This window comes from Hyperoodon ampullatus (assembly GCF_949752795.1).
Source record: "Hyperoodon ampullatus genome assembly, chromosome: 17".
NCBI lineage: Eukaryota > Metazoa > Chordata > Mammalia > Artiodactyla > Ziphiidae > Hyperoodon > Hyperoodon ampullatus.
Window position 1 is genome coordinate 75,558,627 of NC_136930.1, and position 24,581 is coordinate 75,583,207.

Consider the following 24,581-nt stretch of genomic DNA (forward strand, 5'->3'; position numbering starts at 1 on the left):
CCTGCCCCTACCCTCAGGCCTGCAGACAGGCAACCCAATATAAGCCTCAGGCTGAGCCAAGTGCCACGCAGGGCGGGCAGGTCCAGGGGAAACCCGTCCCCAGAGGGAGGGCCTTCTGATAACGTCCTCCAGGACTGTACAGCATCAGCTTCCAGCAATGCGAAAGGAACTGCTGGATGAGAAGCACAACAGAGAAACCCCCCACCACCTGGAGGAGGAGGACGGCCAAGCCTGGTCCAGTTTTCACTGAAAATGAAAAATGGAAGCATCAATGCAGAATTCAAACTCAAATACTCTGAGCTGTTCTCAGCCCAGCGACCGAATCCCCACACAGGGGAGGTTCCCACGCACTGAACAGCGGGGGCACGGAGGACGGGCTCAGAACCATACGCCTCAGGACCCCCCGCCCGCTGTGACAGCGAGGGTCCCCACATGTCACATCCCAGGCATGGGCCGGCAGCCTGAAAGCCTTGGGCCCCGGGGACTGCAAGGCCTGTGGGCATCGCCTCGGCTTGGGCAACGAAAGCAAACACAGTTACAAGCTGGGCGCTGTGTCCTTCCCCTGGGCTCTGGTCCCCAGAGCCACCACTCGCGCCTCGACCACTTGCCCATTTCCCGGGCCTTCTGGTATGTGGCCTCCAGACTCCTTGAGCTGTCCCTCTTTCAGGCGACATGGTGGCCTGATTCTCTGAAAATAGCCCGTAAGTGACGCAGCTTCGTGAAATCAAGGAGTGCCAGGTGTGTGTGTGTATATATATATATATATATATATATATATAGCTGATTCACTTGGCTATAAAGCAGAAACTAACACACCACTGTAAAGCAATTATACTCCAATAAAGATGTTAAAAAAAAAAAAAAAAACAGGAGTGCCAGGTGAACCAAAAAGGTATGCCTTAGGAATTCTTGTGGCACAAAGGGAACTGTTTGAGGGCAGTGAGGGGCTAGATCTGCTTTTACAAAACAGAAAGACCAACCAAGAGTGCCACCTGCAGAAGGCCCCCGGGGCGTCATGAGACACAAAGGGGATTCCTAGGAAGGCGGTGGGCACATCTGAGCTGCAGAAGTGCTGCAGAGTATAAAGCACACCTGTTGGAAGGTCCATGTTAGATGCGTTACGCAAAAGGTAACTCGCAACAGGTCACCTGTGGGCAGCATCGTGCTCACTCAAGGAGGCCACGGGGGACATGCGTTTTCACTTGGGATACAGCATGAACCTGCATTGCTCAATTCTCACCAAAGACTTGTGTTCCCGGGCGCTGCCCTGTGGATTTTGAACGCTAGCCTGAGTCAACAGCCCAAGAAGCCACTGGGCGGGCCGGGCTGTGACCTCTAACTCAGGGTGGGGTGAGGGGGCGGGGCTTGGCTTACGGGAGGGTGTTGATGCGGCGGGTGGGGCTGCCCCCGGGTCACATTCCCACTCTGCTGCTGCAGCAGCGCTGGCCTCGGTCAGTTTCCCTCAGCAATCCCGGGAGTGGAGGAAAATGACTAGCACTTAAGGCACTTCAACTTCAAATGTTTTCTTTAAGGCACGCTTTTAAAGGGTAGGTTTTTCCCACAGGAAGAAAAGGTGAGGTTCAAGTTGGGACAAATCATATCCTAGGAATCCTGATTCACAGTAAGCTAGGACAGAAAGTGGCAAAGTGTTTTAAGAAGAAAAACAGACATATACAAAATGAACAAAGTTTCACCCCTCCTGAAGGAGACAGACAAGACTAAACCTAACCTTCCGCATAAATAACCCTACAAACCACTTGGTCATTCCCAGGCCATCACGGCATCCCCGAGTATCATCAAGCAGATTTTGAGAAATCCGCGTCTCACTGTCAACTGAGAGACCACAGGACATTCCTCTATGACCCTCCTTTTCCCTCCAGGACACTTCCTGAACCAAGAAGGAAACAGCGGGCGGGGGTCTGCTTCCCAAGGGAAAAGGCTGTCTGGGAACAGACTGGGTCAGCCCAGGAGGGCGCCTGCCCCTCAGGGAGGTCTGCTCAGGGCTCTGGGCAGGCTGTTCCCAGACTCTCAGAAGGGACCCCACGCTCCCACTTGATCCCAACTCTGAGGCCAGATTCATCAGCTGCACCTGAGGGCACACACACATTAATATGTACACATGCATACACTATACACATGCACACATTATACACGTGCATGTGCACACACACATGCACACGTTATACCCATGCACACACGCACACACATGCACATATTATACACACGCGCACACACACGGCGTGCAAATGACGGGCACCTACCTCCAGTGCCAGGCATGCAGCAGGAGTTGGTCTGCAGAAGCTCCTGGGCAGCCCCTCCCTTGCCCTCAGACCACCGGCCCTGCAGGAAGCAGGCACGGATGCTGCTATGCCTGCTGGGGCCTCTGGGCCCCCAGCCCCCAGCATGTCACACCTTCACCCTCTTCTTCACCTCAAGTTTGTGGGTCTTACCAGAACCCCCTAGACACTAACAAAACAGCAGTTTTTATAGATGCCCCTCTGACCTCCTTTACCTGACGCTTTGAGCCTGAAGCCTAAGAACATAGTTTTACAGGCCCGTCCAAAAGCTGCAATGTTTGACGAACGGTGGGAATCCAGTGTGTAACAGACGTGGACTGTCAGGAAGCGGGAGAGATGACGGTGATGCTGAAGGCACCTGTGGCCAGCCCCGAGGTCAGCGGGAAGCCTCCTGTGAGGGCGGAGCCAAGGCGCGCCCCCACCCCGGGGCTGGTGGGGAGGACACAGCTTCGGCCTGGAGAGAAAGCCACAGGCTTTCTGCTCTGACCTGGACCTGGGTTCTCTACCTACCCTGGATGCTCTGCTGCTGCTGGAGGCTTATCGCGTGTGTCACACGTGTGGGAACCTCCTGACGAAGGCGCACGAAACCGGCTGCCTGCAGGGGCAGCACCAGGTGCTGCAGGGCAGGAGGGGTGGCAGTCTCACTACCGTGACCACTGAACTTGGTGAAAATGCTGTATATTCAAGAAAGCAGAACTGAAGTTTTTGTTTTGTTTTGTTTTGTTTTTGCGGTCCGCGGGCCTCTCACTGTTGTGGCCTCTCCCGTTGCGGAGCACAGGCTCCGGACGCGCAGACTCAGCGGCCATGGCTCACGGGCCCAGCCGCTCCGCGGCATGTGGGATCTTCCCGGACCGGGGCACGAACCCGTGTCCCCTGCATCGGCAGGCGGACTCCCAACCACTGCGCCACCAGGGAAGCCCAGAACTGAAGTTTTTAAAGGCACCCTCCCCTGCGAGGGAGGATGTGGAACCACGGCGGCTGCACTGGGCCTGTTCCGTGTTCTTCCCGAGCTCCCGGGTGGCAGTCGTGGGGCCGCTGGCCTGCAGTGTCTCCCACGAGAGGCGGGCGTTCCTCCCATGCGGTCTTCTGTCCCCTCTGAGGCCGACCAGAGGTCTCGGCCAATAGGACCAGAGAGGGAGGGCTGTCCTGGCGTCACACCCACCTCCTCCTCTGCTGTCACATGGGCCTTCCGTCCTCCACAGCCCAGCAACGTGGCATCACCTTCTAGCACTGAGGGATGGCACTGCTGCCGGTCCAGAGGCTCCGGCACAAGAGGTGCTCGTTGGAATCAGGGGCCCTCAATTCAGGTCCCAAACTGGCCGGACAAAAGCCTTCCTGTGGACGAGGCCCAAGAGTGCTGCGGTGTCCTTGGTGGCGGGGCACACACTTCACGCCAGGGGCCAGCAAACACAAACGGTTTACAGTGTTCCAATTTAAACTGCACTTACAGGCCTCCCTGGTGGCGCAGTGGTTAGAATCCGCCTGCCAATGCAGGGGACACGGGTTCGAGCCCTGGTCCGGGAAGCTCCCACATGCCACGGAGCAACTAAGCCCGTGAGCCACAACCACTGAGCCTGCGGGCCACAACTACTGGGCCCACACACCGCAACTACTGAAGCCTGCACGCCTAGAGCCCGTGCTCCGCAACAAGAGAAGCCACCACACTGCACCGTGTCAGGAACCAGGAATAGATATTGGTTTGGCAAAAGAACCATCTCATGAGAATGAAGTTACCTGGTTTGTCACCTGCAGAGCTCCCTGGCTGGTGGGTGCCCCAGGTAATGAGCTGCTCAGACCAGTTTAGGTTTTCTGACCTGTCATCAGCAGGGTTGCTCCTGCCCTGGGACCCCCGGAACCGCTGGAAAGAGGAATGAATGATCCGGCCTCCTCCAAGGGCGTGTGCAGAGCCCAGGCGTGTGGCTGAGGCTGGCTCCCCGGTACCTACCCCACCACCGCGGCCTGAGCTCACAGACGGACCACGGAAGTTAACTCTAACCTAAATACGGATCCCAGCTGTCATCCTCACCGCCAGGCGATAGGAACCTGGGAAGAGATGGTGGGGTTTCAAAGCGGCCGCCAGGAGACGGGCTCCTGAAGTACCCACACCCGTCCGGCAAGGGCTCCGACCTTCGGAAGGAGCCGTTTCGATTCCAGCGACACCCTCAATTATGAAAAGAATTATTCCAACCAAATAGAAAATACAGATTCTAACAAAGCCACTACCCTTCAGTATGCCACAAAATTACCAAGTGAATCCCAGACGACTTGAGATGAGCGGCCACGGGCTGGGACGCCCGCCACTGGGGAGAACCACGCAGGGGGGATGTGGCAGGACCTTCCCAGAAGCAGGGGAAGGGAACCTGCTGGCGGGTGAGGTACACCCTGACGCCCCCCTGATGGGGCCCAGCACCCAAAGCTGTCAGGATCTCCATGGTCTCAGAACCAAGACCACGTGGGGCTCCGTTCCCTCCCGATTAGAGTGTGTGCTTCACCTCCCGGAGGAGGACTCAGAATTCAGTGTCTCCCCCGTGAAGTGGAGCCAGCAGGGAGGGGACGAGCTCCCCACCTCGGTGCCTGCTGGGGACAACAGGAGCACGTGGGAACCGGTCATGATTCCCGGGGCCTGCACACTCCGTGTATCCCCCGAGCACCACCTTGCAGCGACCACCCCCTGCCCCCATCTATCCTCCCACCGGGTGGCTGTGGGGTGGAGGGCACCCCATCTCCCAGCCTGTGACCCCCCTGGTCCTCAACGCAGCGGACTTGAAATGCAGATGGAGGGAGGGGCCAGGCCGAGGGCTGGGGATTTAAGCTGAAACCACTGACCTCCCTCAGCTCTGCTCACCGCGCAGCCCACCTGCCACAGCAAGCAGAGAAACGGGCTCTATTCGCGGATGGCCTTAAGACCACAAACCAGAAAGGTCTGTAACAAACAGTGAAACCTACAGCTTCCACTGCCAGGATGCTGAAGCTGAAACACAGGCCAGACACTTCAAGGTTTAGACACACCCAACTTCCCCCCGGTGGGCTCCCCCAAGGCAGGTGGACCAGCCCTCCCAGCCTCTGCTTCCTCACGTGGGATGGTGACTAATGCTGTCTCCATAGTACTTATGTGTGTGCTCATCTGAGTGGCTGGGCATCTCTAACGGAGACTGGCCACATCCGCTTAAAGGGCAAACACACGCAACTGGAACGAGAGGCCATGCATATCAGGTCCGTTTGGGGTGGGCACTGACTAGTTCCCTAGTTCCCCACAGGCTTTCTGTGTCCTACACGCCAGCAGGTCCAGAGGCCTCGTGTGCCCGGGTCGGGGCAGGCCGTCCGGGACCGAGGAAACCAGGAGTCCGGGCTTTGACGAGGCCACGTGGACATGTCTGGCATCTAAGGCGTGTCACTCGTCCCTTCCTTCCTTCCACACACACACAGTGAGCTTCCCCTGGGCACGGGCCACTAGGTGAGCCCGTCTGAACCTGCCCTGAAAGGGGGCAGGGCAGGGTGGGGACCTGCAGGAACAGTGACAGGACGACGGCGCTGCGGGCGCTGCTCGGAGCCTCCCCGGGGGTGGAGGACACGCACACGCTGACCACAAGAGCCTGGCCCGGGGACGGGCTGCGCGTCATCACATCTAAACCGCCACTCACCGCAGAAGCGTCGAGCAAGACAGGATCATCCCTCGGACAGAACTAGACGCCCAAGGGCGTCATATCTGATAAAGGACTTTTTAATAAAGAACTCTTGCAACTCATTAAGAAGACAACCTGACTGAAGTATCGGCAAAAAACGTGAACACACACTTCATCTAAGATACACGAATACCCACTAAGCACATGGAAAGCTGCTGAGCATCAATATTCATTAGGGAAACACAAATGCTGTCAAGGATGTGGAGGCTGGAGGGAACGGTCTCCTCCTATAAAGGAACCCTGGCACTTACCGTACAGCCAGCCGCCCACTCCGAGGTCTCTACTCATGAGAGATGAAACACAGGTCCACACAGAGCCTTGCAGGTGATGCTCAGAGCAGCTTTATTTAAAACAGCCCCCAAATGGAAACAATCCAAATGTCCATCAGCTGGTGAATGAATAGAGAAAGGGGGGTGGGCCCACTCAGTGGACTAGTAGTCAGTGCAGCAGGATGGCTGGCTCAACCACAAAAGCACTGCAGAAACCAGCCCATGGACTGTGTGATGCTGTTTATACGAATTTCAGAAAGGGCAAAACTATGACAGAGGCAGGCGGGTGGTGACGGGGGGTGTCAAGGTGGACTGACGTGAGGGGCCACTAGGGAGCCTCCTGGGACAACGAAAATATTCCTGGTCTTAACTGTGGTGTTGGTTCCAACTACAGACATGACATCTGTCTATCAAGGGGATCAAACTGTCCATGCTGAGTGGGAGAATACTGTTTCAGCTTTAATAATTATTAATATACAAAATCCAATAATAAACACCACACCTCTGGGCGTGACAGACAACTTTAAGAAGCTCTGACTCAGATCAGAAAATTCTGATTACTGTGTTGCCCCTAAGAGTATAATGAAAGTACAACCCTGCGAAACACACTGGCCATCTGTTGTCTGCTCGCAATCCAAGCCCATCTAGGAACAACTCTCATTAAGCATCATTCCTTTAACCTATGCAAACAGCCTCTGTCCACAGTCCTGCTCTGCCCATGACCATGACCTGTGCAGTGTTTAGGGTCAATGACAAGGGTCACCTTCATGCCCTTTGGGTCACGGCCGCCTGTGATGACAATCCTCCCTCTTTCCATCATCATTTCTGGATGTTTATATGGAACAGACGTACCTGCGACTTTCAAAAGCTACATTTAATGTCTAGCCTACGTATCATATAATGAAATATATAATGCGTATTACCCTGGAATATCTAAAATAGATACAAGTCTCATGTAATACACGAAATACTCAAAACCAAACAATGAAGTGTGAGTTGTGTGGCAATTGAGACTCACAACCTGTAAAGTGTGAACGTTCCAAGGAGCTGTGTTGGTGCCAGGGTTTTGAGCCATAATACACATAACTTATCACCAAGGAAATGTGGAGATAAGAGCTCCCAAATCTCTGCCTATTGTATCAACTTATTTCTCAGTAATCAGAGGTTCTGAATTCTATATGTCACCATAACCATGGTGAGATGATCTAAAAGTTAAATAGTGGTGCCTGCCTCTGACCCCCTGAGCCTATCAGCCACACGGCTTTCATTAAGGCCTCAGCCCACAAACCCACAGCCCTGCGCATCAAAGGGACAAAATAAATGCTTGGTAAGATTAAGTGCCACCGGATGTACCCCATCCTGAAGTCTGGCCACAAAGGTGGTCTCCAAGCCTCTCGCCACACTGCCGCCCTGGAGCCGCCCACCCTGAGAGGCCTCCCCAGCCCGCCCGGGAGGAGGTGCCCCAGCCTCTGGGGGCCGGCATCTCACCCCAGCTCTTCTCCTCTCAGCAAAGGTGGGTCACTCCCCCACCTCCAGCACGAGGACTGAGCCGCACGGGGACAGACATGGCGCCCTGTCTGCCCCCAGTGGCCTGGCACATGTGGGCACCCGAGGAAGGTGAGCAGGGTAAAGGAGAGGTGATCAACACACGGATGAAAGAACAAAGAGTGGCCCACGCGGTGCACGCTCCACCACCCCCAACTCTCCAGAAAAGGTTCTTAACTCATCCGGGCCACGGGCAGCCTTCTCAGGCCTCATATTTTTAAACATGAAAAATAAAACACCCGGGATGCCAAAGGGAAAACATGTTGAAACACAGCAACCTAAACACTGAGAGGGACGAGCCTGCTCCTTTATTAAGGTGCCTGACAAGACAGGTACGGCACCTGCTGTGCTGTGAAATGCCCGAGTACATCTGCCTGCAGAGTGCCCTGACGCCAGCGCGGGGGCCCATTCATAACTGAAGGAGCCGCAGGCTTCTCTAACTGATCTGCAGCACGCTGGGCCTTTTAGCCTGTGCTCTCTGAGCAAGAAACATTTTACCATGTTCAGAGAAACTTTCCTGTAACAGCCAAAATAAATAGATTTTTAAAATATTTTACTAGGCACATGTGGAATTCTAGAATGAAACATGCTTCTAAATAGTTTGGCCCCTTATCCAGTTGGAAAATTACAGATTTTAAAACTTCCTTAGACAACGGGGAAAATTAAATACCCTGGTCACATTTTTAGGGCCTAAGGCACCCCCGGTGGTAATCTGGAAGGGATGCCAGCGTTTTCATATACCAGGCTTAGTAATGCTAACCTGAGTGTAACCTCTGAGAATCCGAGTATTTCTGGAAATACCCATCATTCAGCCACCTAAAGTCCACAGTAAACTCAGATTTAAGTCGATAATAACAACAATATGATGATAGTAAAACAAAACAAACACACACAGCATTCTTTGGTGTTTTCTACAGCCAGGCCCTGTTCTGAGCGCGTGCGTGTCTCCTGCCCAACAACCCGGGCTGGTCTGCGACTGACTTTGCTTCACGAAGAAGGAGCAAGGGGCAGCGGGGTTCAAGGGCTCGCCCGGCTGGTGGCCACGTCTGGAGGCACCTCGGGGGAGGTGAGCACACGCTGGGCCGGAGCTTGGGGACGCCACACACGCCCGAACGCCCAACCACCAGCTGGCCGGGGCCCCTGACTCCACGAGAGCATCCGAGGACCTCCTCCCCCACCCCCACCCCCACCAGGGGACACGGGAAAGCCCATCGGAGGAGGCTGAAGGGAGAGGAGGCCGGGACAGCCGTCAGCCAGCATACGGTGCTCCGCGGGCCGACACTCACCGGCGTGAGGCCCGGGGCCAGGACCCCGTGGAAGCCCAGGCGGCACTTACCGATCTGCAGCAGGATCGGCGTGACCAGCGCCGTCTCCATGGCGTAACAGAACTCCCTGCCAAACATGACGGCCCCGTGCATCACCCACAGGCGCACGGGGATGCGGTCTATGGACCCCTCGCTGACGGTCTCGTCGTGCGTCTCCGCCTCCGCACTCCCCGGCTTCTGCAGGTCCGGCAGGGGCACCGGCAACTCCTGAACTTGCAGAGATTCTGAGTCGGCATTCTGCGGAGCCATTTTCATTACCACCAAAAATATATATATATATATATATATATATATATATTTACTCTATCTATATAAATAATTCTGTCATATATCTTTAAGGATAAATTAAGACGTCTTCTCTTTCTGCTTCAGTGTGTTCCTCCAGCAAGTAATAATACTTATATTCCTCTTTGTACAAACAGGTATCTCGAAACTTCTCACAGTCAGATGAGACACGCAGCAGAACAGAACGATTTTTGGTTGGGTTAAACATATGGCTTGCTGGTTTACTGTGAATTAGAGTTAAAAATCCATAAATGCCATTCAGTTAATACCAGTTTCATCATCATTACTGAAGAAGTGCTGAAACTCCTTTCCTTGCTACAGAGAGGCGGGCAGGTGACACACAGAGGAAGGCCGCCGTCGCTCCCCATCGAGGGGCTGGTTGATCTGCAAGAGAGGAAAAGCCCTGCCCGGTCAGACGGGGCCCCGGGCCTCCCACCCCGGGATCTGGGTGCCCCGCACGTGGGGCTGGTCCTCCGCCTCTCGGAGACCATGGGATTCCGCTCCCTGGTGCTTACCCTAGGTCATCTGCGGAGAAAACAAAACCCAATTTTTAGAAGAACAACATTTTCCTGCATGGAATCAATTGTGGGGGCAGGATAGAGACGGGACAACAAAGGGAGAAAGGGAGACGGAATGAGAGCTCAGCGCTTATGCTCCTGGGCAGTGACAGCCCGCTGGGTGCGGGGACCCCGCCCAGGGAAGGGGCAGGTGGGAGGCTCAGAGTCCACCCTGAGGCGCTGGATGCCTGTTGTGGGCTGTCTACAGTCCTTGACCTGTTTGTTATGAAGCTTTTTGCTAATGAAATGAAAGAGTGCCTCTCCGGGAAAAAAACATATGTGCAACGTGTGCCAAACACTGAGTACCACGTTGAGGGGCTTGAAGACCCCCACCCGCACAGGACATTCCATGGGGCCCTGGAACCCGTCCCTCAATCCTATGTTTCCACCATCCCGGTACCTATGACCCAGCTTTGTGACGCTGTCTCTACCTGGATGAACACACCACTACCAAGTGTCGATTGCCGAGAACCTAACTAGAAATGTCCCCTTAGAAAGGTTTTAGGAAAGCAACCATCTGCCCTGTGCAAGGCCAGAGCAAGCATGCAGTAACACCCTTGCTCTTCTGCACATGGCCTTCCGACGCGGCTTCCGTTCAACCTGAGGTGATATCACACAAAATGTGATTTTACATTAAGGTAGATCGGTAGCTGAGGTCTTACCGAAAATTTTCAACAACTGTTTTAAATAAAAATATTTCTGGTTAATATTCACTTACCCCAAGATGATCTTAACTCCTTCTCCTCTCCTCCCCAGAAAGGACCAGAAATCAAGGGGTGGCCTTCGCCGAGTGCCTTCCTCAGAGAGCCCTGGAAGTGATGGCGGGTCCCCGGCCTGACTGCTGGCACCGCTGAGCTGCTACCCTGGGGGTCCGGAACCCCAGCCTCACTAACCCACCACGCTGGGGTCTCCTCATGCTCTCTTTCCTTCAGCCCAAACTTCCCAGGGAATCACAGGTCCAAGTGATCCTACCTACATATTTGCTTCTTAGGCCCCAAGTTTAATGACAATTCCAAACTGCAGCCTTCACCTGAGATTTCTATCACGTTTAAAAATGTCCTCTACTGTATAATCAGTATCTGGATTAAAACCAGTGTTTCCAGGCTTCCCCGGTGGCGCAGTGGTTAAGAATCCACCTCCCGATGCAGGGGACACGGGTTCGAGCCCTGGTCCGGGAAGATCCCACACGCCGCAGAGCAACTAAACCCGTGCACCACAACTACTGAGCCTGTGCTCTAGAACCCGTGAGGCACAACTACTGAGCCTATGTGCCACAACTACTAAAGCCCGCGCGCCTAGAGCCCGTGCTCTGCAACAAGAGAAGCCACAGCAATGAGAAGCCCGCGCACCGCAATGAAGAGTAGCTCCCACTCGCCGCAACTAGAGAAAGCCCGCGCGCAGCAACAAAGACCCAACGCAGCCAAAAATAAATGAATGAATGAATTTATTTGAGGGGAAAAAAAGTGTTTCCAAACTGGCACCCTGCTACAATCTTTTCACAAACATTATCATGAAACTCTCTCGCATATACAATGTAAACAAAGCGGTATTAAAACAGAACACCCGGCGCGAACACCCGCCAGCACCGTACGGTCCTCATTCCAACCCTGCCCTTCCAGTGATCCCCGTCCTGAGACAAAAATCTCAGGACCTTTCCTTGAGTCAACCTGTCACTCTTACACCAAAACAGGGTCAATGGTTTTAAATGCCTTTTTCCACGAGATAAGATGGGTCGTTTCTATGTGAAGACAGAGTATCCAGATGTGTCTTTAAAACCTCTATTGACTGACCAGCCGAACGACTGTGACTAGTTTTCTCAGAAACCCTAAGGACTTAACTATAATCATCAAACCCTTCAGTTCTGTCCCATCACCCCTCGTACCACTGTGTATCTATCCTGAGACTCAGGCCCCAAATACAGCAAACTCTCCTAAGAGTCGTTTCAGCAACGGCTAAAAATTAGGCAATAGAGCTCTGTAATAGTGCACTCAAATTATTTTAAGGCCATGGGTCTCACCCGGGGCCAACCTGCACCCTTGGGGACCCTACCCTGGGTGATGCCTGGAGATGTTTTTGGTCGTCACGACTGGGGTAAGGGTTGCTGCTGAGGCTCACGGGTGGAGGTCAGGGATGCGCTCAGCGCCCTGCAGCGGCCAGGGTGCCTCCCCAGCAGAGCATGATTGTTCCCTAAGGTTATTATTAGACAGGAAAAAGGTTCTCCTAAAAATGCTGAAACCCTTCTCACACTCTGAATCAATCAGCTAGCCCAGAAGCTGCAAACTCAACTTCACTTTGAGTTGAAGTGAACTCACTTCCCTTTGTTTTCCTAAACCAGCCTCTGCTCAAAGCAGAACAGGAAGCGCAGGTGAGTCCAAGGCACTGGCTCCCCGAGGAGGGGTGGCGTCTAGTGTCAGGTTTATAAGCAGGAAGAGGTGCAACCTGTTCCCTCCCAGTCGATCACCTAGGCCACAGGTGATGGCATTTCCTGGTATTTATTTGCAAAGAGAAGGTGGGTAAGAGCCGGCGAGGGGCCACAAAGGAAGCCCAGACGGCCGCCTGGCCTCCATCATGCTCAGGCTCTGGGTTCCAACCCCAGGCCTAAGGCTGCACTTGCTGAAGGGCCTGCAGAATCGGCTAAAGATGGCTAAGCAAGAAGTCTTGATTTTACTGGGAAAGCCAAGGAGGTAGAGACTGAACCCTTGGGGAGCAAAGGGCCCTGCGTCCTTAGGAAAGCCACACGCCAACAGACCACCAGGTCAGTGCAAGTGTGTCCCCTCTACAAGGCAAAGCAAGTCACTACACCCGAGTCCCAAGTCACCACACCCGAGTCCCTCATGTTTGGGGTTCCCACCAAATTTCTAAGAATGGTCCAACAGTGGCCTCTGGAAAGAACGTGAGGGAGAGGGAGGGAGCCCCTGGGTGGACGCCTCCACTCGCAGGACTTCTCCAGGGTAGGGTGACCGTCTCCCTCACAGCCAGGGGTGGGCACAGCTGCCTAACCTGTCTGCTTCACACTCGGCATCCTGCTGGCCAGTCTGGTGGCCCAGGGACTGTGCACTTCCAGACGTACCCACGGGTCCCACTTTAACCCCGGCCACAAGCACCGTGTTCTCAAATGGGGAGCCTGGCTGGGGCGGGGCTGTGACCTGTTGGGGGGCTCGTCCAGCATCCAGATCCTGCCCTGACGCTGTTTCTGGCGGCGGGGGGCAGAGGGAAGAACTCAGCCTTCAGGGCAGGAGGGCCCTCCACCCTCGCTGTGCCCCGTTTTCCCAATGGCCGTGCAGTTGTCTCGACATGATTTATTTACAAGTCCACTCCCAGCACTTGGAGATTTCTCCCGTATCATCTCACACTGACTCCGTCTGCACTGGGTCTATATGTCTCGGTTCGTTCCCTGTTCTCTCCGTCCCGCAAGCCCGTCTGCCCGCACCCAGCAAGGCACTATGCAAGGACAGAGCCGCCAGTAGGTCCTGAGGTCTGGGGAGCCACTTCCCTCTCGTAGCTTCTCTTCCCAGAGCTCTCCTTTTCACTCCTGCCTTTTTATTTGCAAGAGCTTTATGAGTGTGTGACCTTTAAGAGCTTGACTAGCTCTGGGGTGGGGTGGGGGGGATATTGGTATTTTCAGCGAGATTCCACTGATTTTATAAATTAGCCGAGGGAGAACTGCCATCCTTAGGGCAGTCTCTCCATGCATGTATCCAAGTCCACCCCAGTGCCTTTCGGGAGGATGTCAAAATCTTCCTTCTACAGTTTTGCACATTTCTTGTTAAGTTTCTTCCTAATTATTTTATCTTTTTTGTGGCCACTGTAGATGGGATTCTCTCTTCCTTTGTATTTTCCAACTGGTTGGTTTGCATATGTGACGGGGAGGAGTGCTTGTTCATTTCCTCAGGTATAATTTACACACGGTGAAAAGGTACCATTCAATCAGTTTTGACTAATTTATCTGGAGACACAGAACATTTCCAATGCCCTGGAAAGTCCATGTGAGTCCTTTCCCATCTAGTGAATGCTAGCGATTTTTATACTTTAATTTGATAACCTAGTTCTTTAACTGAGTGAAAATGGGGGAAAGGGAGACTATAACCAAATAACAGCAAATCTAACCATTACCAAGATGCATCTAGTCCCCCGCTTATCTGGAGAACTGGACTCGCCCCCAGCCCACCCCCCGCCCAGTCTGAACTAAGCACAGCACCTGCTCGGGGCGTGGGACAGGGACCCGGGGGCACGCGTGCACCTTTCCCGGGCTCTGAAGGCCTTCCCTTTATAGCCTCCCACCCTTACTCTGTCTTGAGGGCCCCTCCCCACCAGCGCTCTGCTCTGCCCGAAAAGGGAAGGAGGGCAGCTCTGAGAAGAAAAGGAAGGCGTGAGTGGGGTAAGGACGCCTGCGCTCAGGGTGTCACCACGCCCAGGGGACCGATCGGATACCACAAAACCAGATTTGCTGCTCGTGACATGGTGCCGTGAAGCAATCTTACAGCAGGCAAACTGTTTTCTTTAAGGAAGCTATTTCATACAAAGGCTGGTGTTGTTAACTATATAATATCTAAAGCCATGAAAATGCTCTCTTCTGAAGCACCTAATGTAAAAAAATGCCCAAGCTAAAGGACAACACACTGAAGCAATTTAAGGCGGATTAGCCTGCTCCTTCCCGAAAGCACTGGCAGCTGTGTATTCCTAAGGGCCTCCTCTTGAGCTGTTGAAAAGTGTGGAGAAGTTTACCTTGTGACCTATTCTGGTGTCTGCTCTTCAAAGAACCCAGACAACCTCTGAGACGGGTTTCGCTCTGGAGCCTGCTGCAGGGCCTGCCGGGCTGTCACTGACAACAATTTGGTTATGATTCGCAGGTGCACTGAGACAAGTGAAACTACAACTGTTCCAATCAACAACTTCCCCTACTGTCCTGTTTCTAATTTAAGGGTAACTGATGCCAAAACACGTGACTTCCTACAATTTGCTGTGTGGAAATGCTGGCTGTGTCACGTCATCAGAAAGTTAACTGCAGAATAATTTTTGACAGGCAACCCCAGCTTCAGTTACAGTGAAGAGGCTACATGACAATCACAATACGCCATGTGAATGCGGTAACGAAGGGCAGTGACCCACATGTGCTGGAAAATGGACGGAGAGGGGTTAACGTACGTTTGTTCCCTTCACGGGCCCCCACGTGCAGGCGTGCGTGCAGCGTTCCGGGCGCGCGAGACGGGCGGCGCGTGCTGCGCAGTGCCTGGTGGTTTTGTGCACGCACCATTTAATACAGGCATCTCTACCCTCGAAAAATCCACTACAACTGCTAGTATCTTCATAAGACAACGCCAACTATTAGCCTCAGCTGAGCCCATCTAACTTTCCTAACTTTCCGCAGCACACAACACTAACCTAGGATGACACAGAAGCCGGGGAAACCAGACAAACAGCTGCATATCACACAGAAGACCAGCTTTTGGACCAAGAGTTAAAAAGGTATAAAATCAAATCAAGCAAGGTCAAAGTATCCTTGATAAGAATGAAAAAACATTCTGGTAAATTTGTTTATAAAGTTATTTCCTCTTGGGACTTCCCTGGTGGTCCAGTGGTTAAGAATCTGCCTACCGGGCTTCCCTGGTGGCGCAGTGGTTGAGAGTCCGCCTGCCGCTGCAGGGGACACGGGTTCGTGCCCCGGTCTGGGAAGATCCCACATGCCGCGGAGCGGCTAGGCCCGTGAGCCATGGCTGCTGGGCCTGCGCGTCCAGAGCCTGTGCTCCGCAACGGGAGAGGCCACAGCAGTGAGAAGCCCACGTAATGCAAAAAAAAAAAAAAAAAAAAAAAAAGAATCTGCCTACCAAGGCAGGAGACGCCGGTTCGATCCCTGGTCAGTGAACTAAGATCCCACATGCCGCGGGGCAACTAAGCCTGTGCACCACAACTACTGAGCCTGTGCTCCAGAGCCCACGAGCCACAACTACTGAACCCATGTGCTACAACTACTGAAACCTGCGTGCCTAGAGCCTGTGCTCCGCAACGAGAAGCCACCATGATGAGAAGCCCCCGCTCGCCGCAACTAGAGAAAGCCCGCAAGCAGCAACAAAGACCCAACGCAGCCAAAAACAAACAAACAAATAAATAAATTTATATTAAAAAAAAAAAAGAAAGATGGGCCAAAGACCTGAACAGACACCTCACCAAAGAGGACACGGAGATGGCAGATAAGCACCTGAAAGATGCTGCATATCATCTGATATCAGGGAAATGCAAATTAAAACAATAAGATACCACTTTACACCTATTAGAATGGCCGAAGTCCAGAACACTGACACCAGCAAATGCAGGTGAGGATGTGGAGCAACAGGAACTCTCGTTCATTGCTGGTGGGAATGCAGAACGGTGCAGCCACTTTGGAAGATAGTTTGGTGGCTTCTTCCAAAACTAAACACACTCTTACCATGCGATCCAGCCATCGTGCTCCTTGGTATTTGCCCAAAGGAGCTGAAAACTTAGGTCCACACAAAAACCTGCACATGGATGTTTATAGCAGCTTTATTCATAATGTCCCAAACTTGGAAACAACCAAGATGTCCTGCAGTAGGTGAATCAATAAGTACATCAATGAAATAGTATCCAGCACTAAAAAGAAATGAGCCATCAAACCATGAAAAGCCATGGAGAAGCCTTAAATGCACATTACTAAGTGAAAGAAGCCAATCTGAGAAAGCTACATGCTATAGGATTCCGACTACATGACATTCTGGAAAAGGCAAAACTACGGAAACAGTAAATGGATCAGTGGTTGCCACCCCCAGTGTGTGTGGCGTGAGGGTGGAAAGAATGCATAAGCAGAGCACAGATTTTTAGGGCAGTGAAACTACCACTATCTAATGGTAGATACACGGCATTACACATGTGCCCAAACCCAAGAATGTACACCACCAAGAGCGACCTTAAGGTCAACTCTGGTCTCTTGAGGATTAGGACGTGTCAATGTAGGATCAACCATTTACCGAACACACCACGCTGGCGGGGGGAAGCTGATAATGGGGGAGGCTGTGTGTGTCTGAGGATGGGGGTTTACAGGAGGAACTCTGTGCTTTACGCTAAATTTTGCTGTGAACCTAAAACTGTTCTAAAAAATAAAGTTTATTTTTTTTAAATGTTGTGTCCTTACATTAGAAAAACAGAAGACACAGTCAAAAACATCTGACCAGAAAGGCATTAAGAGGTGGTCATGCCATGACTTGGGGACCCTTTCTCACACCTTAAATTATCCAGTTGCGAATTGACCTGCCTCAGGTATTATGTGTGTCGCGTGCAGAAACCCAGGTTGGTTTCCTGTGATCACTCACTCAAATGTGCCTCTAGTCTAGCGTATTTGGGCTAAAGAATTATAAAATTAACATAGACTTAAACTAGACATGTTTAACACACAGCTCAACATCCATGTGGATTAGTGTGTGCTCTGGTCTCAACGTCTGTGTCCCCCTCAGATACACACATTGAAAGCCTAACCTCCAAGGTGATGGATTAGGAGGCGGGGCCTCCAGGAGGTGACCAGGTTATGAGGGAGGAGCCCTGTGAATGAGATCAGTGCTCTTAGGAGACCCCAGAGACATCTATGAACCAGGAAGCAGGCCCCCTAAGACAGACTTCCCCCGTCTATGTATTCTGTTATGGTAGCCAAATGGACTGAGACACTGAATCTGTCTGGAACAAGTAGATTCCTGGGTTCCACCTCGGCCCACCGAAACAGAACTCTGGGGAAGGGCCCAAGAACCTGTAGGCCACTGGCTGCAGGCACATCGCCGGCCGTGCCCCCTTCACTCTCAAGGGTCCCGGCTGGACAGAGCACTGCCCCTCTAGATAGAAATGACCAAAAGCTGATCTATGACTTAACTCTTCATAACCCAGCCTTTGAGCGTTCTGTGTCACAAGACCTAGTAGTCAAAGACACTTCAGAAACCGAACATGACCCACGTCAGACCTGACGCCCCTTTTGATTTGTGCTCCTTTCGATCAGTCTGCTGTGAAGTTGGGGGAGGGGGGGACAAGGAGGGATGTGACTGTGTGTGTTCTTGTGCGTGTGTATGTGTGTCTGTCAAATATTCGGAGTATTAAGAGACTGAACGGAAGGAAATCTGGAAAGGGGCCCCAGGGAGCGAGGGGATGGAACTACTGCTACACTGTTAACAAGTCGGTCCAATTAAAGTGCCTCCCAAGGGATGAGTAGCCCAGCATGAGCAGGGGCAGCCCAGACCCGGGCACCGCAGGCATCAAGCGCGCTTCTCCTGGGCCTCTCTTCTGTTGACTACACAGCCCAGCCCTGCACCCTGGTCCCTCCCCGGACAGTGCCCGGTCTCTTCAACCAGAGGGCACCCTGCAAGGCAGGTGACGGCTCTCGGCACACACCACACCCACTGTGAGCTCTCAGAGTGGGGGACTCAGCCCCTCTTGTGTGTCTGCAGGACAGACAGTCCCGGTTGTCAAGGTCCTGGCAGCGTGGCATCCTTGGACGTGGCCTGGGCCCTTGCTTTTCCTTCAGGTGCCGTCAGACCCGGGGGGCACCCAACACCAGCATCCCAACCTTTCTCCCACCCAGGCACCCCGGGGAAGGGAGAAGGCGCTCCCTGCAGGAGGTAAGTGGGCCTGGGCCGCCCATCCACTCGCTGACAACAGGGGCCAACCGAGGAGCAGCTCAGGTCACACTGGGTGGGCACAGGTACCCGGATGGCTTTATAATAATGAATTGGTAAGCACGGAAGGCAGAGGACCAGGCTAAGCATGATTACTCCGTTCAAAAAAGAAAACCAATTTTTAGACATCCCTCCCCCTTTAGAGAGAAGAGCAGGATAATCACAGAGCTCAAGGAAAATCCACTTCTCTTCTGAATAGGAAGCAGAAACCAGCGTGTAAATGCCAATGAATAGTAGAGATCATTTTTTATGCTCCTTTAAACTGGCATACTGCAATTTAAGTAAACTTTCAAAATACACACTCTACTTCAGAACTATTTGTTAACAGTCACCCCCCACCCCACCCCCAGATAGATCACAGCATCTCACAACGTCATGCCTATGTGGGATTCTTCAGGAATCACCGTCTTTAATGAGACAGGACACAAGAGCAGTGGCTCGCAGTTGGGGTTTACATGTGGCGCACCCCAAACCATCGCCGTCCTGCCTGTCGGGGGTCCCGGGGCCCTGTGTAGAGCCAACACATCTAACACGTCTAAGCAGACTTGTGCCCGAGCAGCTGGGAGGCCTGCGCTGGCCCTGCCTCCTCAGAGGTAATTTGTAGGCATCAAAAGGGCTTCCGCCAGCCCTGGGCTTCCTGGTCCCCAGGACGGCAGGAGGACCACCTCTGATTCCCCGACCCGGCCAACATCTGTGACCCCGAGGGCGGGCAGAGAGCAGGATGGGATGCAGGGGCTCAGATGGACCTAAAGAACAAGTGAGGTCACATCTAAACCAGAGGGGAAGAGCCTCGGCCCACGGTGCTCCCTGCAGAGGGTCTGGCAGGCACGCTCGAGCCCATCCGTGTACGCCCAGCACGCTGGGTGAACCTGGGCCATCTGCGCACCCACAGCGGTGAAGCGCGTTAGGGGCAGAGCCCTCCTGGAAGGGTACCAAGAGGCTCCCGAGAACAATGACCCTCCAGTTGTGAAGCAACCGGCCAAGGGCGGGGCGCTGATGGAAAGGATGCCAGGCAGCTTGACTCTCTCCACTCCCAGGGCCTTGGGTTTTCTCTGACAGCACACCCAACTCCAGAAGCCCCTTTTTCATCCAAAAAGGGAACATCAGAATTGCCAACAGAGCCACGAACTCCTACCAAGAATTCCTAGGACCTCTAGGGACAGGGCACGGCTGCAGGTCCCTCATGGTCGCAGCCCTGCGCAGACACGGAGGACTGCATCATCTCTTAGGAAAGGAACCTACAGCAGGATGAGGGGGTGAGTGGCGTGGAGCTCATGACCAGCACCAGGGAGCCAGCGCCCCCCTTCCTGACTCCAGTACAGAAGGAGCAAGGAAGGCTCGGCTCTCTTCCACCAGACAACCTCGGGGGAGCCCCGCTCAGCTCTGAGGCCAGGTGCGTGGGAACCCCCTGCCCCGCCCCCCCACCGCACAGAGAGCACCATACAGGACTCCTTCTGCCCCGGGGGCAGGGCCGCTGCCGCTCCGGACCATCTAAAAGCACAGTGTCGGGTTAAAATAAGCAGAAAGGCAAACTCTAGTGACAGCTTACATGACAGAAAACGCGTTTAATATTGGATCCTATCAAAGCACGTACTATCTACCCTACTTCCTAAAACTGAGAGGGCACGGCATTAGGATGGAAATCAAGCACGCTCCCAAACAGAATATCCGTCTTCACCTTCTACTAAAGCAAACTGTTACCGACACATGAAGGAAAGCAACGCCTAGCATCCAACACTCAGAAAGCTCATCTAGGAGGAAATTACACTGAAACAAGGACAAACTGCTTTGTCCCCAAAGAAAACATTCTCTGCAACAGTTACCTTCTTTGAAAAATACAGAAAGACCTGCTCACCTAACTTTTCACCTCTGACCTTTACATGGTTTTCCTTCATTTGCACAATCAGGTGAGTAGGAGGTTTTTTGTTTTCTAATTAAAAAGCTGCCAGGTTTTTTTTCTTCCCCTTCCTCTGAATGCTTCTAGCATCAATTTGCTAGTTTAAGCCGCTCAGGTCAGAATGAAGCTTTGGCTACCATGGAAACAGCAGCAAGCTTTTAAACTGGGCGGCTCCTGGAACCCCAGCTAGCCTAGGAAAACTGAGCTTCAGGATCCACCTAAAATGCCAAGTGGGCAGCCACTTCCAACAGTTCTAGGAGAGACTAGTATCTCTCCAAACCTCTCATTACTTCATCTAAGGCGCAGGGCCAGGTACCAATAAAGGCAGGCTCTGTCATCCACGATATGGAAGAGACAGGCAAGCTGCCTGAGGAGGCTTGTAACGACCAAATGGTACTTTTAAAAAATGAAAAGAAAGATTCCTCACTTTACATACATATAATCAAGAACGAGGAATTCCCTGGCGGTCCAGTGGTTAGGCCTCAGCACTTTCACGGCTGTGGGCCCGGGTTCAATCCCTGCTCGGGGAACTAAGATCCCGCAAGCCTCAAGGCACGGCCAAAACAAAAAGGAAAAAGAATAGACCTCAAAGACAGGGGTATAATTAAGGGATACCACTAAAGACTGCTGAGATGTAATGAACCCTTCTGATGGTACTTACATGGGATATCAAATCAAAGCAGTTTCCAGACTCTCCGTGTGCCCTAAGGCAAAAAAGGATGCAGTGCTACAAAAGGAGAACTGGAGACAACTCAACTGTCTAACAATATGGGATTATGTGAATTACGATCCATGTGTCAGGTAAACACAAAATGTCAATGTTTTTAAAGACAGGAAGTATGAAATATATTTGAGGACTGTTAAAATCAAAACTAGTTTTTTTTTTTTAAAGGTAACATTTTGGTGAATGAAGGGAACATACACAGCTTTAGTCTGGGGTTAAATTCATTCTTACTCTCTGAGACCATAAAAACAAACAACAGGGGCTTCCCTGGTGGTGCAGTGGTTAAGAATCCGCCTGCCAATGCAGGGGACACGGGTTCGAGCCCTGGTCCGGGAAGATCCCACATGCCACGGAGCAACTAAGCCCATGCGCCACAACTACCGAGCCTGCGCTCTAGAGCCTGCGAGCCACAACTACTGAGCCCGTGTGCCACAATTACTGAAGCCCATGCGCCTAGAGCCCGTGCTCTGTAACGAGAAGCCACCGCAATCAGAAGCCCGCACACCGCAATCAAGAATAGCCCCACCTCGTCGCAATTAGAGAAAGCCCGCGTGCAGCAACAAAGACCCAATGCAGCCAAAGATAAATAAAAATAAAATAAATTAAAACACCACCACCACCACCACCACCACCACCACCCAGCATTCTGCAGTCACCGCCCCGACCCTTGCACACCTGAACGTGGCTGAAGGTCAGGGCTCCACACAGGGGGGATGAGTCATGCCTGCACCATTTACAGGAGAGCCTGGAACCTTCTGAGCTACCAAGAACATGGTCTAAAGCCACACTGCAGACCTTGTGAAGTCTCTGCACCCTTCAAAAACCCTCCCACCAACTCATGGTCACCTACAGTCGGTTTTACCCGGAGGGAGGTGCGGTCCAAGGACAGTCCCCATCGGGGAGCCCCTGCACTGGGCCTCAGGCCCACTGCAGGCAGGGGACAGGGGAAGGCAAGGCAGTGGCTTCCTCAGCCCAACTCAGGGAACCGGCTGGAGTGCACAGGACAGCTCCCACAAAGGGGCAGGGGGCAGGAGGGAGCTTCCCGAATGGCGTCAATCAGACTGCAAGCTCACAGAATCTTTCCCCCCGCCCACAGAGAGGAGTAACCCCTTCACCTGCAGGGCCCCCGATGTTCTGTGAGGAAGAAACCCAGTTTGGTACCTGAATCCCCCTGCCGCCTGGAAAGGTCAGCTATTCAGAACCAGCGCTTTCCTGGGATCCCGGAAGCTGAAGTGCCCAAAGTAAGCCGTACTATCACCTGTGCAATTAACCATGACAGTCCCGGCTCCATCAAAAATGACTTCTTAAAAACTGCAGTGCTTTCAGCATGTATAAAAAGCCTTAGGACATAAATACCCTTTGATCTTGCAATTCTGCTCTTTGGAACTCTTTGGAAAGCAAAGCCCTGTACGGGGATGCTGATTACACCACTGAGAAACCTGCAAGTGTCCAAAAAAGATCTGGTCACATAAAGTAAGGCAGATCCTGACACAAAGTCCACATTGTGGGATTACCTGTTGACATGGAAACATGCCTAAAATTAGGTACAACAAAGCAGATTATAGCCCTTTTGGCTCTCTGAGCAGCACCATGGCGGGTGGAAAGAACAAGCGCCTTACGAAAGGCGGTAAAAAGGGAGCGAAGAAGAAAGTGGTTGGCCCATTTTCTAAGAAAGATTAGTATGATGTGAAAGCACCAGCTGTGTTCAATATAAGAAATATTGGGGAAACACGAGTCACGAGAACTCAAGGAACCAAAACCGCATCTGTTGACCTCAAGGGTCGTGTGTTTGAAGTGAGCCTTGCTGATCTGCAGAATGATGAAGTTGCATTTAGAAAATTCAAGCTTATTACTGAAGATGTTCGGGGTAAAAACTCCCTGACTAATTTCCATGGCATGGATCTTACGATCTTACGATCTTACCCGTGACAAAATGTGCTCCACGGTAAAAAAAAAAAATGGCAGACCATGATTGAAGCTCATGTTGATGTCAAGACTACAGATGGTTATTTGCTTCGTCTATTCTGTGTGGGTTTTACTAAAAAACGCAACAATCAGATTCGGAAGACCTCTTATGCCCGGCACCAGCAGGTCCGCCAGATGCGCAAGAGGATGATGGAAATCGTGACCTGAGAGGTGCAGACAAATGACTTGAAAGAGGTGGTCAATAAATTGATTCCAGACGCATTGGAAAAGACACAGAAAAGGCCTGCCAGTCTATTTATCCACTCCATGATGTCTCTGTTAGAAAAGTAAAAATGCTAAAGAAGCCCAAGTATGAATTGGGGAAAACTCATGGGGCTACATGGTGAAGGTAGTAGTTCTGGAAAAGCTACTGGGGATGAGACAGGTGCTAAAGTTGAACGAGCTAATGGATATGAGCCACCAGTCCAAGAATCTTGTTTAAAAATCAGACTTTTAATGGTGACAAATAAATGTGGCGGTGGGGCGGGGAGCAGATTATAAATCAAGTACACATTATGGTCCCATTAAGTGTTTTTTTTAAAGGCACGGATGCAGAGAAAAAGGTATTCTGAGTGATTCATCATTTTATCTATCTATCTATCTATCTATCTAGACTTATTGCTTCTGTAGAACCCCAAACTATTTTTTAATTTTAAAAAAAGTAACAGATTTTTCTGGTTGCCCTATCCAAACATCACATAGGATCTTGATATGTGGAGTGACATCCAGGAGTGTTCTACACGAAGATGAATCTCAGACGGCCTAGACAGTGCAGAGAGGTTTGCGACGCCGCGCAGCCTGAGCGGGTTGGATGGGGGGAGGAGGGGCAGGGGTGGCAGGTGTGAAAAGCCACCTGTGGACTCACTGAGCTGCCGGCAGGTCCACGGAAAGCTGGTATGGACTCGAAACTCATCACCAAGAAGCATCTCAGAAGCTTTCCCCAATCTGACACCAGCAATAAAGTGACTCAAGACTGTTCTATAACCGCACCCAGGAGCACAGCATATCCCTCCCAAACAACCTGGTACATGGAGGCTATTCCTCCCTCCTGTGTCCCCGGCAAGGCCCTTCACTCGGTGGCTACTCCAGCTTCCAATCACAACCACGGGGCTTTTCATTCGGTAACACCTATGGCCCCACTTGGAGCTCAGATTCAGCTCTGCTTTATTTAGCCTTCTCCCCACTGGACTGGCGTCAGACACCCACCCCTAGCTGCACCACCACCTACTTTGTTCATCACAGATTTGCCCACAATGCACTGCACTCAGGGGTACTCATGGTCAGCCTCGACTACCAGCAAGGAGTCAGGGTCAACTCTTTTCTCTCCAGACCAAGAGTGGCTGGCAAGACAGAAAAGCCCTGCAGCAA

The 24,581-nt window shown here is 52.3% G+C and overlaps 1 protein-coding gene and 1 pseudogene across 2 annotated transcripts in view; one reads left to right on the forward strand and one right to left on the reverse strand.

The window, feature by feature from the left end:
- Positions 1-9,374, reverse strand: part of SLC45A4 (solute carrier family 45 member 4) — a gene marked incomplete at both ends in the record, with an annotated part of 31,147 nt that extends 21,773 nt beyond the window's left edge. The window contains one exon of the mRNA XM_079722271.1: positions 9,131-9,374. Coding sequence (XP_079578397.1) covers positions 9,131-9,374 — 244 coding nt within the window. The remainder of the gene's footprint in view (positions 1-9,130) is intronic.
- A 13,464-nt stretch (positions 9,375-22,838) lies between these two features.
- LOC307065510 (small ribosomal subunit protein eS1-like) lies at positions 22,839-23,683 on the forward strand (annotated as a pseudogene). Its single transcript has one exon. The product of its transcript is annotated as a small ribosomal subunit protein eS1-like (transcript).
- The last annotated feature ends 898 nt before the right edge of the window (positions 23,684-24,581 follow it).